At 38.3% G+C, this 17,505-nt stretch overlaps 1 protein-coding gene across 1 annotated transcript in view; it reads right to left on the reverse strand.

The window, feature by feature from the left end:
• The window catches only part of LOC126166016 (uncharacterized), a 38,413-nt gene extending 22,503 nt beyond the window's left edge, over positions 1-15,910 (reverse strand). Inside the window, exons 1-2 of the mRNA XM_049920368.1 lie at positions 15,623-15,910; positions 1,226-1,400 (exon numbers count right to left, since the gene is read on the reverse strand). Coding sequence (XP_049776325.1) covers positions 1,226-1,400; positions 15,623-15,769 — 322 coding nt within the window. The 5' untranslated portion in view covers positions 15,770-15,910. The remainder of the gene's footprint in view (positions 1-1,225; positions 1,401-15,622) is intronic.
• Positions 15,911-17,505: the final 1,595 nt, after the last annotated feature.

A 17,505-nucleotide genomic window follows, 5' to 3' on the forward strand; every position in this document is an offset into this window, starting at 1 on the left:
CACACACACACACACATCCATCCGCACATATACAGACATAAGCAGACATTGGGCAGAGATGTCAGTCTGCCTCTGTACTTCCGCCTCGACTGACACCTCTGCCCAAACTCTTTGCCTTTACAAATGTCTGCTTATGTCTGTATATGTGCGGATGGATATGTGTGTGTGTGTGTGTGTGTGTGTGTGTGTGTGTGTGTGTAATTTACTTTTTTAACATGAGGTTATAATTTTTACAACAGTAGCAATCTAATATAACAAAAAACTACGAAGTGTTTGTCGTATATTTCTGTGTTGCATAAGGGGGCGCAACATCGAGTGACAGCTGATGGCAGCTCCTCACACAGTCGGGGATTTCATGTCATACGATAAACTCTTCACCGAGTCAACAGCCATGTATACTGGACAAGAAGCCCAAGTCTATGCCCCAAACACAGAACTTTAAGTTGTTTTGGTGAAGATCTAATAACTACTTAAGAGGTTATGAATTCTGAAAGTCGCTAGCAATGAGGAAATCTATTTTCAACTGTGCTATCTTGATCATTTGGATGATGATTATTTATTTTGAAAAAAGTTAATGAGACAGTGCATTTTTTGGGGAGTACTAAGTTTATAAAATCTCTGGTTTTGTGTTATTATAATGAAGTAAATTTATGACAGATTATATGACATTTTGTGAAACAAAGGAAATTATAAGTCATCCCATACTGAACAGGGAAAGTGATCAGAGTGAGAACCAAATCTTAAATTACATTCTGAATTTAGCTGAGAATAAATTATTTGCTTACAGAGAGTACCGCTAGTTGCTACATATGTTTTTCTCTTGTCTCTGATTCTTATGAATGCAGACAATTAACTGTGCTGATAGTACACTAATCTATAAACTGAAAGTTTTACTGGTTGAAAACAGGATCATTGGCACCATATTACATAAAATTTTTGATTGGAAAGAACCTGCAAACTAAACATTGGAATGCGAAAGTGCTTTACAATCTGGCAGTAGGGAAAATTTTGAGCAAAGAAAGCTGACTCGGTACATCACACAACTCTGCTTATGTTAAATACGTGGGCCATAGTACTTAACACTGCAGTAACTTGTTTTCAATGGTGCCTCTATCAGCTGCCTTTACAATAACCTGCATGTGCTTGGGGAACCACTACTTAATTAGAGTGAACAATAACACTTGTCAGGACAATAACACTTGTAAGAATCCTGTCATATACTCACTCTCCCAGATGTTAAGCGAAACATCTTTGTTTTGCAGACTGGTGACCCTGAATCCTTCAGTGGGTTTAACAGTTTTAGCATCAGTGCTCCCTGTTGTCACTTGATTTAACAGTGTGCTCTTCCCAGAGTTGTTAAGACCAAGCACCAGGACTCTTCTCTCAGGATTGTCTTCCAACTGAAAAGTTTAAAAATCATAACTACTTCTGCAGAAACAAAAATGAAAACAAATTATACAATTTAAAACCTATTTCAACCTCTACCACAGTCGTCACTGTAGGTGTGATATCAACCTCATCCTAAGGTACCTGATCGGGTGACAAAATGACCTACTAAAACACTAAACACTTGTCTCTGAACAACTTTTCCCAATTTAGTCAACATAATGGAACCCTTACATACTTTCATGCGGTGACACTAATGTTTGTTTCTGAAATTTGCAACAAAAAAGGGAAGCAATATAAAAAGAAAGATATTTTCACTGGCGTCTCATACATCGATAGGTTGCCTATAAAAGGCATTGTGACTATGCCCCAGATCAAGAGACACTTACCTAAGGACTAAAAGATACAATGACACATCAGAGCACAGGGGGTAGAGAAGCTTTAATTAAATCTTCAAATAAATAAATAAATACAATTACATAATTATATTTTTGTTTATTTGCAGATACACTATGGAAGTCCCACATCGTAGTACTGTGACATGCCACTAGAGCCACCAAAACAAATATTTGCATCCAATCTCCATTTTATCAAGGGCTGCACAATTTTGTTTTGGCCACTTCTGTTGATGGTGCTGTGACACATGGATTCCAATGTGTACAAGGACCACAGACATGTGCATCTAAATCTATAACAAATTAATTACGTAACTTTGTTTTACTGAGATGATGATAAAACTTCACGACTTCCATGGTCTACTAGAATTTAGAAATTAGTCATGAACACACGTGCAGCAGTAGTCGCAGCAACATCAGCATCATTCATACAATTCAGAAATGATAATCCATGGCATGATAGATTGAGCAAATCTCACTAAAATATTCAATAAGATACATTACTAATGACGTCCATCATGCCATATTTCCTTTGACAAATATACACAAATCACAATGATGAGAATAACAGCCAGCAGCATGGGCCACAATCAAGAGAGATCTGCAGCAACTCATTACAAACAATACGGTAAAGTTAAAAGTAATGTTGGGAAGGTAAGCCAATGACTTATAATTCTCATTAGAAAATCAAAGTATAGCGCAGGTAAATCACATTTTAGTTCAACAGCAATATGAAAGAAGGTTTGGAAAGTGTATTCACCAAGGTAACTGTAACATAAAAGGATGCCCTAAATTTGGGTTTCAATACTGTACTTTCATAAATGGTGTAAACAGTTTCAAACACCACATATAGCGGTCTACAAAGGCGTCTGTGTTCATACTGCTGCTTATGTATACACGTTTTATCAATTATCTGTCACATAAAATTTTAGTATTCCATGGGTTGACAATCTAATAATATTCTCTTTGTCAAAAATCCTGTCATACGTCCAATCTCATACAAAGATGGAACATATGTATGATTGATTACCCTCAGGTTCTGATGTCATTTCTACACGTAAACAGACATCAGTGTTCCAACATATAGGATCCATTGCAACTGGCCAGTATCATAGCTGACTTTGCAGTAGTATTGTCCAATGTAAGCAGTGATAAGACACACAGTGCAAATTACTTGTGTGTCAATGAATACTGTAATAAGGTATGTACAGTTTGTTAATGTTTTAACATGGGAAAATATTTTGGACAGTATTTTCTGCTGAAAATTAAAATTATACTGTAAAATGTTGTGATGTTACAGGTCAATAAAAGTGTTCCTCTGATAATGTGACCATTTTTGCATTTCAGTCATACTCTCAGTACCATAAGAAATGAATCAGCAAGGTTCTACTGTAGTACAGGAAAATATTGGAGAAATTAAACCAGTAAAAAAATTTATCAGATGAAACAATTTTGCTGTTTGGTAGTAATATCATACGACAGCTGAAGCTTAATGAAAGTGAAGAGAAAGATTGCATTGGCAAAAGGTGCTTTTATGTCTGAGAAAAATATTTTAAGCAGCAAACATATGAATACAGATGGTAGAATCAGTGATGTGTAACTGCTTCAGATGGTAAAAAAATATTCTGTTAGTAAGTAGGATGAAAACCTTAGTAAGAAGCAACTTGATGAGACTATACTGAAGGTACTTAGCAGGAGTCTCAACTTCGCGGTGACCCTAAGGAGTGTCACTGTCGCGCCCTTTATCAGTGTGGTTGAGCAGGTGGTTCTCAAACTACCTCCAAGTGAAGCTGAAAATGTCCGACAGGAAACGTGAAGGTAATTCACCAAGACCAAGCTGCCTAAATCTAACATCACATGTGATGAGAAGCTGGTTGTCAAGACAACTCCAAGAGGATGGTACCATTGCGGTGCTACCAGCAGATAAGGGGAACACTGCCACCATTCTACAGAAGACTAACTAAAACATCAAAGTCCGACAACTTGTGGGTGACCCAGCATACAGACCAATAGAAAGGACTGCACTGACAAGGTGGACAGGAAGATCAGGGCTCTTTTAAAAGAAACCTGTATATCTGAAAAAGTCTTGAGGCAGCTGAGGCCAAAAGCTCTAGTACCACCCAGGCTTTATGGACTGACCAAGGGCACAGAGAAGGGGTCCCTCTACATATGATAGCAACATTGGCGTGGTCACCTATCCCACTCTTCAGCACCTGAAGAAGATGCCCTTACCATATGTGGGCAAATGTGCACCACAATCACAACTCTGACAATTTTCTACACCATCTGAAACAGTTACACATCACTGATTCTGATATTATGGTTAGCTTCAACATGGTTTCCTTCTTCAATCAAGTGCCACTGAATGAATCACTAAAGTTGATTGGAGAAAAGTTTGATGGTGCTCTCCTGAACTTGTTCAGGAACATTTTAACTTCAACATACTTCCTGAATGGGGGTTAATTCTATGAGCAAACAGAAGGGGTGGCAATGGGCAGCTCACTCTCACCAATGGTGAGGTTCGAAAATGGGGCACTTGCATCGGTCCCGGTCAACCGAATTGCTTCTTGAGATATATAGATGACACCTGTGTTATTTGGTCCTAAGGCAGGGAAACATTCTTTGTTTTTCTGGAAGAGCTGAACTCATGCCACCCTTAACATAAAATTCAGAATGGAAATGGAGAACAGCAGACAACTCCCATTCTTAAATGTTCTTGTCCGGAGGAAGGCAGATGGCACTTTTGGTCGTAGTATTTACTGAAAATCAGATTCCCACACCAATCTATACCTGCAAGCCTGTAGCTGCTGCCATCTGGCACAGAAGAAAGGTGTACTCAAAACTCTGGCCCATCAAGCAATAACTCTTTTGGATCCATACAATTTGGCAACTGACATAGAACACCTGCAGTCTGTGTTCTATAGAAATGGATATTCTTCCAAGAGATGTTCAGACGGCACTATGCCCTCCTCCTCCACCAGAGAAGTCAGTAGATGTAAAAGACGAAGCAAAGAAGGCTTTTTCACCATATGCCTGGCAAATATCTGCCAAAATCAATAGAAGTCTTCTCATATACAATGTTTAGAGCATTTTCTGCCCACCAATAGAGATTAAGGCTCTGTTAGGAAATGTAAAGGATGATCTGGGCCTACAGAAATTAGGCATTTACCACATACAATGTCATGTATCGGCCAGACCACCAAAACTGTAGACATCAGGTGTAAGGAGCACCAACAGCACACCAGACTCAAACAAGCTTCCAAGTCAGCTATAGTGGAACATTGTTTGGAACTCCATCATCTGACGAATTATGAGGATGTCAAGATTCTGACACAGACATACAGATACTGGGACAACATTATTAAAGAATCCATCAGAATAAAGGTCACACAGAATCTTATCAACCGTGACACAGCATTTCGACTTAGCTCCCCTGGAATCCAGCATTCTATCTCCTAAATACACAAAGGAGGAAACAGCCAAATTCTAAGGGAAATAACTTTGAAAATGGTTATAAAGCAAGTAACCCAGCACAACCAAAGCAGGGCACACCATCAGTGGTACTTCAGATAGCATATCAAGTACCCGAGGACAGTCATTTCGAGAATCAATGGCAATTTGAACACCAGCAGACAGTAAATAATTTGACATCCAGCAGGCATATACCTCGGAGAGAGCACCTGACGCAGTCAGTGATGATAATGGAACATTATAGGCCACAGGAAAGATTAAGTGACAACAGTCAGAAGACTGAAAACTCAGTACAACTTGGGAAGTGGAACAGAATGTCAGATGATAAAACTGTTAACAGACAACAGCCAAAAAGCATGCGAACAACTATCAGAACAGCTGTGGCTAGAAAATAATATGGCTGCTGCCACTGACAGGTGTGAAGCTCAGACTGAGTGCCTAGTGTGGCACAGACCAATGAAGTAGCACATAGTCCCACATAGGCATAAATACTGGACCTGTTCCACTCTGGATTCAACCTCAGGAAGCACCTGATGAAGACTGCAGGTCACATGATCGAAATATTGTGCAAATATATGCACATTAATTTTTCCAAGATGACAATACTTTAATGTGAAAGCCTGAAGACCTACAGGTTGTTTTGTTTAGCAGATGACAACCTTGATTTTGCTGTGATGTTCCCTCATTTCCTAATCCACAAAATGTCTACTTGGGTAGCAGTAGAGCTCCATACTGAACTGCTATATCAAATGAATTTTTGGCTTCTTATGTGATACTCAAGCCATAAATTCACTGTCTTTATCGTCATTATCTTTCTCAATCTCACCAGTTATTTAAATTGCAATGTCAATGACTTAGTTGTCAATTAATTTTTCTTCCTTGGTGGAACCAACACTGACTGTACTGATTCACTAACTTTCATCACTGGCCTCAACGTCCGATTGTATGGTACATTCTAAAGTATGCAAAGCCTTCAAAACCTCTGAGTCTCTACATCTTGACTCTCCATCAACTGTTGCACAGGCTGTTTCATCATGATTCTTTTTACTCACTTCTTTTTAAGTCTCATCTTTATTTTCATTCATTTTTGACCACACTTTGGGCAAAGATTTTTCAAGTGCTGATGTCAGCATTTCTTCCCAAGCTTCAGCAATTGTATTAGTCAATCTTTTATAATTACTGATTTCACTGCTTGAAACAAGCTGCTGGCTTCTTGTGCCCCCTCTAAATCTGACCCAACATATTGTGAACAATACAGCCTCTTCAGCTGTCACTCAATGACGTCCTGGCCCAAAAAGAGAATTAGACATGCTATGTTGGAAGGACGAAATAAACCCATAATTTACCTTTCACTAATTCATCTTCATATGGATGAGATGTCACATTGTCTTTATCAACATGTCACATTTAAGGAATCTTCCTTTCTTTCAGGTGTTTGTAATGGCTGTATTCCATTCATGTTGATTTTGGTTTAGTAATATACAGGTAGTGATCCCATCTTAATATTTTTGAATGTCCTTGGTTCTTTTTTTTTTTCCAAACACACATAAAGGCATCTTGTGACTTCCATTGGCATAACTACAGAGAGCACTAGTTATTCTATCTTCAGCAAGCTTTGTAACTATTATTGTCTTATTTTGCACAGCAAGAGTTCTTGTAGGAAGCATTTTGTAGTTTAAGCCAGACTCAGCAGGGGTACTAAGTTTCCAAATTTCGGAAAAAAATCCACTGGCAGCAGTTTCATCAGCAGACAGCTTCTCTTCAGAAACAATTACATTTCAAATGGCATGTCATTTTTTTGACTTTGTGTTAACTTCTCTCATGCTCAAACCACACGCATAAAGACTGTCATTCATTTTTAGGCTTCTTAAAAGTACTGTGTATTTTCACTCCTTTTCTCATTGTCAATCATCATTGTATGTCTTTCAAGAGTTTTCCTACTTTTTCTCCGGCCTTTAACAATTGGCAAAACCTATTCCTTTCTTTTTCAGAGTCTACAAATATTGTGGGGTCATCAGCAAATCTGATGCAACCTACCTTGTAACCATGAGATATTATTCTCCTTCGAGATCTGATCAGCTATCTCAATAAACACATTAATTATACATGGGGCAGAGGAACTCCCTGTCTAACTCTTTCTAATCCTGAGCTCTTCTTGTACCTTACCGATGTCTACCTTAGTGCTTCGGTTCTGAAGCAGCTGATTAATAACTCTTCTATCCTTTCAGTCCAGTCCTATTTCTTATTAGTTCTGAAGATTAGCTCTCAGTTCACATTCTCATAAGCTTCTTCTAAGGTAAGTTGTTCTAAGTAAATTAAGTTATTCTATTCACAGCCATAGCATGGGCAATGCCAACATTACTTCTCAACCCTCTGCATTCTCTAAATCCAAATTACTCTTCTCTAATATAATTACTAATTTTTCTTATTACACATGTCAAATCTTGTCTTATTGTTAACTTATAATATTATGCCCCTCACTTATCGTGGACCTTGCATCAAGGTGGGATGGCTACTGTGCCTCAACAATACTGATATCTGTACCCATGGTGCAACTTCAATGGAGGGGTATCTGCAGGAGGGTTAGACCAATCCATGGTTCCTGGAGAGGGGTGACAGCAGCCTTTTCATTCTGTAGTTGCCGGAGCAACAGTCCGGATGACTGACTGATCTGCCCTTGTAACACTAAGTAACATTGCCTTACTGTGCTGATACTGCAAATGGCTGAAAGCAAGGACAAATACATCAGTTGCCGTTTTTCGCTGAGGGCATGCAGTTCTATAGTACAGCTTAATGATGATGGGATCCTCTAGGGTAAAATATTCCAAAAGTAAAACAGTCCTCCATTCAGAACTCTGGCCAATGCTACTTAGAGGGACGATGTCATCAGGAAAAACAAGACATGCATTCTATGGATCGGAGTATGGAATGTTATGTCCTTTAAACATTTTGGAAGGTTCAAGAATTTAAAAAGGGAAAACAGACAGGGTCAAATTAGATATAGCAGGAATTAGTGAAGAGTGGTGGCAGGACAAACAGGGCTTCTGGTCAGGTCAGTACAGGTTGTCAACATAAAATCAAACAGGGGTAATGCAGGAGTAGGCCTAATAAAGAACATGAAAACAGGAATGTAGTAAGCTACGATGAACAGTATGGTTAATGTAATGAACAGCACAGTTAATGTATTATCAAGGACAAGACAACATCCACCACACTAGTGCAAGCTTATATGACAACTAGCACCACAGACGATGAGACTGGAAGAAGGTATGAAAGGAAATTATTCAGATAGTTCATGGAGACAAAAAATTAACTACATGTGACTGGAATTGAGTAGAAAGAAAAGTAAGAGAATGAAAAATAGCAGAACACAGAATCGAGGAGAGAGGGTGGGAGAGTAAGGAAGGAAAGAGGCAGTCATCTGACAGAATTTTGCACAGAATGTAATTTAATCATCAATAACACTTCGTTTAAGAATCAAGCAAGAAGGTTGTAAACATGGAGAGACCTGGGGACACTGGAAAGTTTCAGACTGAAAGCGTAATGGTACGATTTTGAACTATAAAACATTTCCAGAGGTACATGTGGACTAACCATAATTTATTGGTTACTGGCTGAAGAAAATGGCGAAAGGTAGGAAATTATGGAGATGGGAGCTACGAACCAATGGCTGTTGAGCATTCCAGAGGGAGCATTAGTCAACAATTGACTGAAACAGGGGAAAGAAATATGATTGAAGATGAGTGGGTAGATTTGAGAAAGTGAAGGTAGTAGACAACCACAATGTTAAAAAGACAAGGCTTAGTAGAAGTACTTGGACAACACGTGAGATATTGAATTAAACTGATGAAAGGAAGAAATACAAAACTGCAGCAAATGAAAGGGAACACAGATGTCTATTAAAACGAGTTTAATAGGAAATACAAAATGGCTAAGTATGAAAGGTTAGAGGACAAATGCAAGGCTGTAGAAACATGCATGACGAAGGGAAAGATAGATGCCATCTATAGTAAAATTGAAGAGACATTTTAAAAAAAAGGAAGCAGCCGTAGGAATATCACGAACTCATGGCAAGCTAGTACTTAGCAAAGAAGGGAAAGATGGATGGGATAGATACGGCACCAATATAAGGGAGACAAACGTTAACACAACATTATGGAAAGACAAGACATACTAGGTGAAGATCAGATGGGTTATATAATACTTGAAAAGAAATTGATAGTGCACAGAAAGAAGTAAATGGAAACAAGCTCTCTAGAGTGGCTGATATTCCTTGAGAACTGTTCAGATACCACTGCTAGTAAAGCAGTAAACAACCACTGTATCATGCAACTGTTCTGTGAACCGCCTGCTTCGGCCTTATTGTGCTGTACATCTGAAGATGGCCACCATGCAGGCCAAAACCATACATCATTTGTACTGCTGGTAAAGCAACAAATGACTGTGGCATCACCCAACTGTTCTGTGCACTTCTGGCTTCGGACATATGGTGCTGTAAATCTGAAAATGGCCAGCATAAAGACTGAAACCAGTCATCATTTTTTAATAAATGATTATTTGCAATCTTGACTGTTTCACCAAGTGATAATGTGCTATAGACTGCTGTTATTTCCCCACCCATGTTATCTAAATTATGAACTCATATAAGCCAACCTAGGGGAAAGTCAGTTTTGGTTCTGGAGTAATGTTGGAGCACACAAGGCAATACTGACCCTACGACTTATTCCAGGAGACAGTTTGAAGAACTGCAAAATAAATAGCATGTGCAAAATTAAGTGAGCAAAATACTATCTGCAGCTTGTAAAAGAAACCAGACAGCAGTTATAATAGTCAAAGGACATGACAGGGAAACTGAGATGGGAGTGAGACACAGTTGTAGCCTATCCCGGAAGTTCTTTAATCTATACACTGAGCAAGCTGTGAAAGAAACCAAGGAGCAATTTAGAAAGAGACAACTCGGGTAGAAGAAATAAAACTTATGAGGTTTTCTGATGACAATGTAGTTCTGTCACAGTTGGCAAAGAACTTGGAAGAACATTCGAATGGAAAGGATAGCATCTTGCGAAGAGATTATAATCTATGAATATCAACAAAAGTGAAAGAAAGGTAATGGAAAGTAGTCAAATTAAATAAGGTGATGCTGACAGGTGGGGAAATAAGACAAAAAAAGTAGTAATGAGGTTTGCTATTTGAAAACGGATGAAAATAGAAGTAGAGAACATTAAAATACAGATTGGCAATTGAAAGATAAAGCATTGCTGAAAAAGAGGAATTTCTTAACATTTAACATAAATTTAAGTGTTAGGGTGTACTTTGAATTGTAACCCTACATGGTAGTTAACATTGATGACAAACAGTTCACACAAGAAGTACACGGAAGCTTGTGAAACTTAGCACAACAGAAGAACAGTAAACAGGGTAGATTTAATAACAAATGACCTAGTAGTGAATCAATTTTGGGAAAAAAGGACATTAATGTATTTCATCAACTGACCAATATGTAGTTACTGTCTCAGATGGAATCCTAAAACACTAACTACAAGGATGGTTTGAAAAGTTCTCAGAGTCACCATGAGATATCAGCGCTGGTGCAATGAGTTTTTCACGTGATAACTCGTTGGACTGTTGCCTGTAAACACGTACCAGGTCAGTGCTCTTGGAAGAGAGCTGCAGCAGTGACATGGCTCTATTGTTGTTCCCGCGTAGTAATTTGCGAAGATGGAAAGAAATCAACATTCGAGCAGTGATTAAGTACTTCGTAAAGAAAGGTATGAAAGCACAGGACATTCATGCCATTTTCCAGAATACACTGGGGGACTCTGCTCCTTCATATTAAACTGTTGCCAAGTGGACAAATGAATTTCAATTTGGTCGGGAGAGCTTAGATGACAATCTGAGCAGTGGTCGCCCAAGATGTGTCACTACTCCAGAAATCATTGCAAAAGTGCACAAAATGGTCATTGAGGGTCACCTATTGAAAGTGCGTGAAATTGCTCATGCTTGTCACATGTCATCTGAAAGTGTATATCACATTTTAAGTGAAGAACTAGAAATGAAAAAATTATCTGCAAGTTGGGTGCCGCAACTCTTGAAGCTGGATCAAAAATGCATGAGAATGGACATATCAGAACAATATTTGGTCCATTTTACAAGAAACAAACAAGATTTTTTGCACTGTTTGTGACCACAGGCGAAAATTGGGTGCACAATTATATCCCAGAGACAAAACAACAGTCAAAGCAGTGGAAACATACTGATTCTCCGCCACCAAATAAAGCAAAGATAATTCCTTCGGAGGGAAAGATCATGACATCAGTGTTCCGGTATGCGAAGGGGATTCTGTTTGTAGATTATCTCCCCACTAGGCAATCACTGGAGAATACTACACTAATCTCCTGGACAAACTGCACCAAAAGACATGCGTAAAAAGGCCAGGTTTAGCAAGGAAGAAAGCCAGCTTCCATCAAGACAATGTGTGCTCACACATGTGCCATCGCCATGGCAAAATCACACAAACTAAAGTATGAATTGCTGCCACACCCTTATTCACCTGATATGTCTCTGTCAGATTTCCATCTCTTCCCACAACAGAACATTTTTCTTGGTGAACGAAGATTCACTTCAAATGGAGAAACGATAGCCAGAGTTGACAACTATTTTGCGGGCCTGGAGGAAACTCACTTTTTAGATGGGATCAATGCATTGAAACATTGTTGGACCATGCGCACTAACCCACAAGGAGACTACATTAAAAAAACAAAAACGGCTTCAGTGATGAAGTACTTTTTTTCTATTCCGAGAGCTTACGTACTACAATAAGTGTGCTCCCTGAAACACGCTAAAACCACGTTCTTTCTGCTCAAAATAATAGTCATGTGAAGACCCACATTTTAACTTCTAGACATCAGCTCTATTACATTTATTAGCCTTTTCGTCAAATTGTGCCATATATGTACACAACTCTTTCGCTAATGCGGAAACCTGCCTTCATTTACTAACATGCAAATTGAGATTACATGTTAACAAGTTCCTCAGAAATGCTTTTCTTATATTGCCAGTCCGTATTTTACATCTTTCTCTATTCATCAGTTCTTTTGTTGTCCAAGTAGCAAAACTCATTTACTACTTGTAGTGTCTTATTTCCTAACTTAATACTATCAGTATCATCTGTTTTATTTAATTATATTCCATTACCTTTCTTTCACTTTTATTGGTATTTATCTTACAATCTCACGACATTATCCATTCTCTTCAAATGCTCTTCCAAGTTCACTACCACTTCTGACCGAATTACAGTCATCAGCAAACCTACACGACAAAATTGTTTACTTTGTACCACATTTAACTCCCTGTGTCAGTATGACACTGATTGTGTTAAGGAATGGAGTAGGAAGTGGCAAGATACCCTCAACCGATTTTAATACGTATGTTTCTAAAGCCCACTGCACTGTTGCTATAAATTACATTCATTATTTTGTTTTGTGCTTTATGTTTAATGCACAGAGATGGTAAAATTTTGTGGTAATGAAGACAAGCGTAAAGCTGGTCACGTTCTGGAGGTAATTGTGGAGCTCTGCCAATAAACTGAATATGCTCTAAAAATTGCTTCATCTTATTTTGACTCCAGAATACAACCTGAACATCATGAATTATCAATGATGCACATGGCCGAAAATGGCTTTTGAGTGACCAAGAATATTCAAGATTGCACCACAAATTAGGAAACATATTCAAAAGGACTTCATTAACTAGATGAAAAAGTACAGTATTCAAGCTTTACAAAATATTCATGAGTGAAAGCTTTGATGGCAAACATCAACTCTTTTCATCCAAAGCTTTGTAAATTTTCCTAATTATTTATGTGGTTACGGTATATAAAAAAACTAATTTCTATCCAAAAGGTAAAGGACATCAACTGCCTAGAAGGTGTAATATTGAATAAAGCCATGAATTGTTTTCCTTATGTCTAGGTCTACAGCCATCAAGTATATATAGCCTTAGCGGTACCATAACTTATTTTAATCAATGTCAGGATTTTATAATTTAATTTATTTTCAAACAGAGCTTCGCACAATGATATTGGTGAATATAATGGTAGACCTGACTGTGATGCTGACCCTCCTCTTCTGATGCACTTTAGTTACTTTTCAAACTGACCACTTATCAATAAGATGTGACTTGATACACTAGTCTATTTTAAACAGAAGTGCAACTTCTATGGACTCTTTACATTTTGGCACATAAAATTTTGCTTCAAATTCCCTGGATGCTATGTATATAGCTGTCTTTATAATTGTTTACCACTATTATTGAACCATGGTGTGTCCCTCTCATAATTTGCTATCCCTTGAGGCATATGTCTCATACCTAACAAAGTCTTGAAACTGTGGCATCCTCTATCTACTTGCTCTCCAGAACTTTTGTGTTTGCCACTGGGCAGACTGATGGAAGCCAATTTCTTGTCATATTTGCTCAGTAGAAACAATTGGCTCATTTTTCAACATTAGCAGCCATTGATGCTTTATGGTTACAAGTCCCTCTATGTTCACCGATTTGAACTGTTCAGGTGCATTTATTGCTAGAAGATGCAGTTTATACCAAATGCATACATCTCCCAATTTATTATTCATAAATTGAAATACCCTCCTACTACCACAGTGCAATTGGAGAATTCATGAATGAACCACTCCCAGATTTCTAGACACATTATGACACTTCCATATTTGCTGCAAGTAGCCAACAGAAACATTTGGTTACTATTTCTTACTTGATCATCTCACATTTTGAACATGGATTTTCCAGAATGAGATTTTCACATCAAAGGAGAGTGTTCGCTGATATGAAACTTCCTGGCAGATTAAAACTGTGTGCCGGACTGAGACTCGAACTCGGGACCTTTGCCTTTCGCGGGCAAGTGATCTATCAACTGAGCCACCCCAGCACAACCCATCCTCACAGCTTCAATTCTGCCAGTACCTTATCTCCTACCTTCCAAACTTGACGGAAGCTCTTCCGCGGTAGAGCACTTGCCCGCGAAAGGCAAAAGTCCTAAGTTCGAGTCTCGGTCCGGCACACGGTATACCAAATACTAATAAACTAGTTTTTACATAAAATAATAAAATCTTTACATGTCATTAGTGGCTATCCTCAACACATTAGTGTTATATTTACTCATAAATTAAAAAGTACATGACAACTATTAAACACTGGAACTATGGTAAGTTTAACTTCGAAATGTCAAACGTTTACTGAATAAAATACTGCGAAATGCCCCAACAATTCCAGATAAATTATCAACTTTCCCATTTACCACAAACTAATTTTTTGAAATAAGCATCGTATGCTGGCACATCAGTGTTACCATATTACTTCAATGCATTCTTTATAATTTTTATGTACTGACATATGAGAAAGGTCTTGTTGTTATACTGGTTCTACAAAATAAAAAAAATTAAACAACTGTGACCCAATAATTTCAATCACTCATCCTTTTAAGAGTAGCCTACAATCTTCGGATTCTTTCATAAATATGACCCTCTGTATATAATCTGATAATAGGCTCGATGCAACCAGAAATTATGTCATACCAACAATTATTGTACTTGACAATGCCATGTCACTGAGAACTGGATGATGGGGAAGGGCTAGTATAGCCTGTATTGCATATTACCCAACAGAACAGCTGACTTAAATCATCTAAAATTATGTCAATTATGCAGTGGCAAGACACGATATAAATTGGCATGGTGGTCGATCAGTCTATAATTTGAGTTCCTAACGATACGTTTTGAACTATTAAGTCATTAAATAGGGTAATTTTTTTTTCAGGATTCAGCCCATTTAATTCGGCATATGTTTAAAAAACGAAAACAGTCCAGCAACAGCCTGCATTTACCCCAAAAACGAAAAACTTATTCCGGGTGTCTACAGTTTACTGAAGCTCCATCGTCGAATGTTTAGATTTCTTGTCATTTGCACAATGTATACAAACAATTCTATTGGAAACATGAAGCAACCATGTTAGGTCAGTGTATGGAGGGATGAAACGTCCATATAGGCAACTGATAAAAGTTATCATAGGAACAAGTATTTTATAATCATGTGAAAATTACCGCTGTCGTCGTCGCCATGCCAAAATACCTTTGTTGCACTTTATGTTTTATTCCTTTTGGGTAACGTTATTTAATAGTGCTTAATAATATATTATAAACACCTAAAAAAATGGGAACCAAAGGGCAACACTGTAGGCCCCAAACACATTAGCATTTTATAGAATGTCAATCTTCTTACGACGCGCTGCCAGTGTAATAAGTTTACGAGCGAAAATATCAGTCACCTAAACTACTATAGCGTTAAATTACGTTACATACACGAGAAACGTCTTCAAATCCTTCGTCGATACTTCTCGCGTCCCTCTGCTTCCAGTACCTGTAGATTAAATAAGCACAACCGCAAACAGCAACACTTGAACCAACGACCACTAGTCCTCTAATTGGGGATGACCAATTACTAGCCATTCTCCTTCAACAATATATCACAACATATTAAATCCCAACCATACAACTATTAAACATGCTCTTAGTAGCACACACAAAACATGCCTAAAATGCCAAACTTAAGCTACATCTTTGGTTCTTTGCTGTCAACGAGGTTCTATGTGGTCAACATCATATTCAACACATTCGATAGTGTACATCATCTAACTTACGACAATCGAAAAGGAAGAGGTACGAAGAAAGTGTGGGAAAAAGACTTGCTGTGCAGAATAATAAAAGGTGTAGCCAAAACTAAACTTGAAATTGATTTAATAATTGTAGACAAACTATTATATAATATTTATGATGGTACATTCATTATTCAGAATGTTAATGTAAAATGACTCGTTCTACACCATTACAATTAATCGTACCAATAATCGATGAAACTAAACAATGATTTTTATAGCATATCCAAAATTATTTTAGGATTGACAGCTGTGATTGACAGCGAGGACGGAAGCGGTAAGGAGGCAGGAACCCACGCATCAGGCCCGGGTCACTTTCCGCCAATACCACGCTACCTGCTGCTGCAGCAAATCCCCGAAGTTGCCAAACCCTTTACCCCCAGACAACACTTTCTGCTTGCAGTGGGCTACATTTGAAGCCAGCTTGCTGTCCTGTGTGATTGTTGCGCCCTGTGACTTTCTATGTGTTCGGTTTTTACGGATATAGGAGTTGTTACAGATATTCGTTGTGTGGCACTCAATGCGGGAAGTTCGTCCAAAGTTATAAGTGGAAAAGTTCGACGTCGTTCTCTTGGCCAGGAGACTGCCAAACGAGTGCAGTCAAGAGAAACGTTTTGCGTGTAACATGCCTAATTCGAGAGTGAAAAACTCCTCTCCGTTACCAAAGTGTTCTGTCGATCAGAAATGCTGCAGCTCTGAAAAAAAAAAAAAAAAAAAAAAAAAAAAAAAAGTTGTGAATAATGGAAAGGAAATGTTCTACAAAGAAGAGGAAGCTGAAGAACCATCGAAACGTAACATCTCTGGGACTAAACGTCATATGGATAAGTGATTGCCAATATCGATTTTTTTGCAGACTTTTTCAAGGCAGTTGCTCATCCCTGTGCACAGTTTTACACAGCCTTGGCTTTCATTATGGACATTTCTGTGGCCGTAAACTGTTGATGGAGAGGGAGGATATAGCTGCATGGCGATGACGATTTTTAAGGGACATCCCTAGTATAAATATCGACGAAGTGGTGTGGCTTGACGAAATGTGGTCACGTTGTCAAGACGTTGGACAAACGACACAACTAAAGGAACAATGGCAATGCCTTTTGGCAAGAGTTGTAGACTTATTCTTCTTCATGCAGGCACCTTGCAGAGTAATCCCGCAGTCTCCTGCTTTTCAAATCAAAGAAAATAGGAGATTATCACGAAGAAATGAACCACGTTACATTTACAAAGCTGTTTGAAGATTCACTAATACCAAATCTTGGAAAAAAGTCAAAAATTTTACTATATAACGCTCCTTACAATTCAGTTGTTATTGACAAGGCATCTACCATGGCAAATCGGAAGGAGAAAATGATTGTTTGACTTCAGCGTCAGAACGCCGATATAAGTGATGACATTGACAAGGAGGAGCTTATGGGAGAACGGCAGTTCCCCCTATACGAAATCGACGAACTGGCAAAAAAAACATAGACATGCAGTCGTTAGGCTACCACCTCACCACTGCCATTTCAACCCAATAAAGCTGATACGGGCTCA

The sequence above is a fragment of the Schistocerca cancellata genome, chromosome 1 (genome assembly GCF_023864275.1).
Source record: "Schistocerca cancellata isolate TAMUIC-IGC-003103 chromosome 1, iqSchCanc2.1, whole genome shotgun sequence".
In the NCBI taxonomy this organism is placed as follows: domain Eukaryota; kingdom Metazoa; phylum Arthropoda; class Insecta; order Orthoptera; family Acrididae; genus Schistocerca; species Schistocerca cancellata.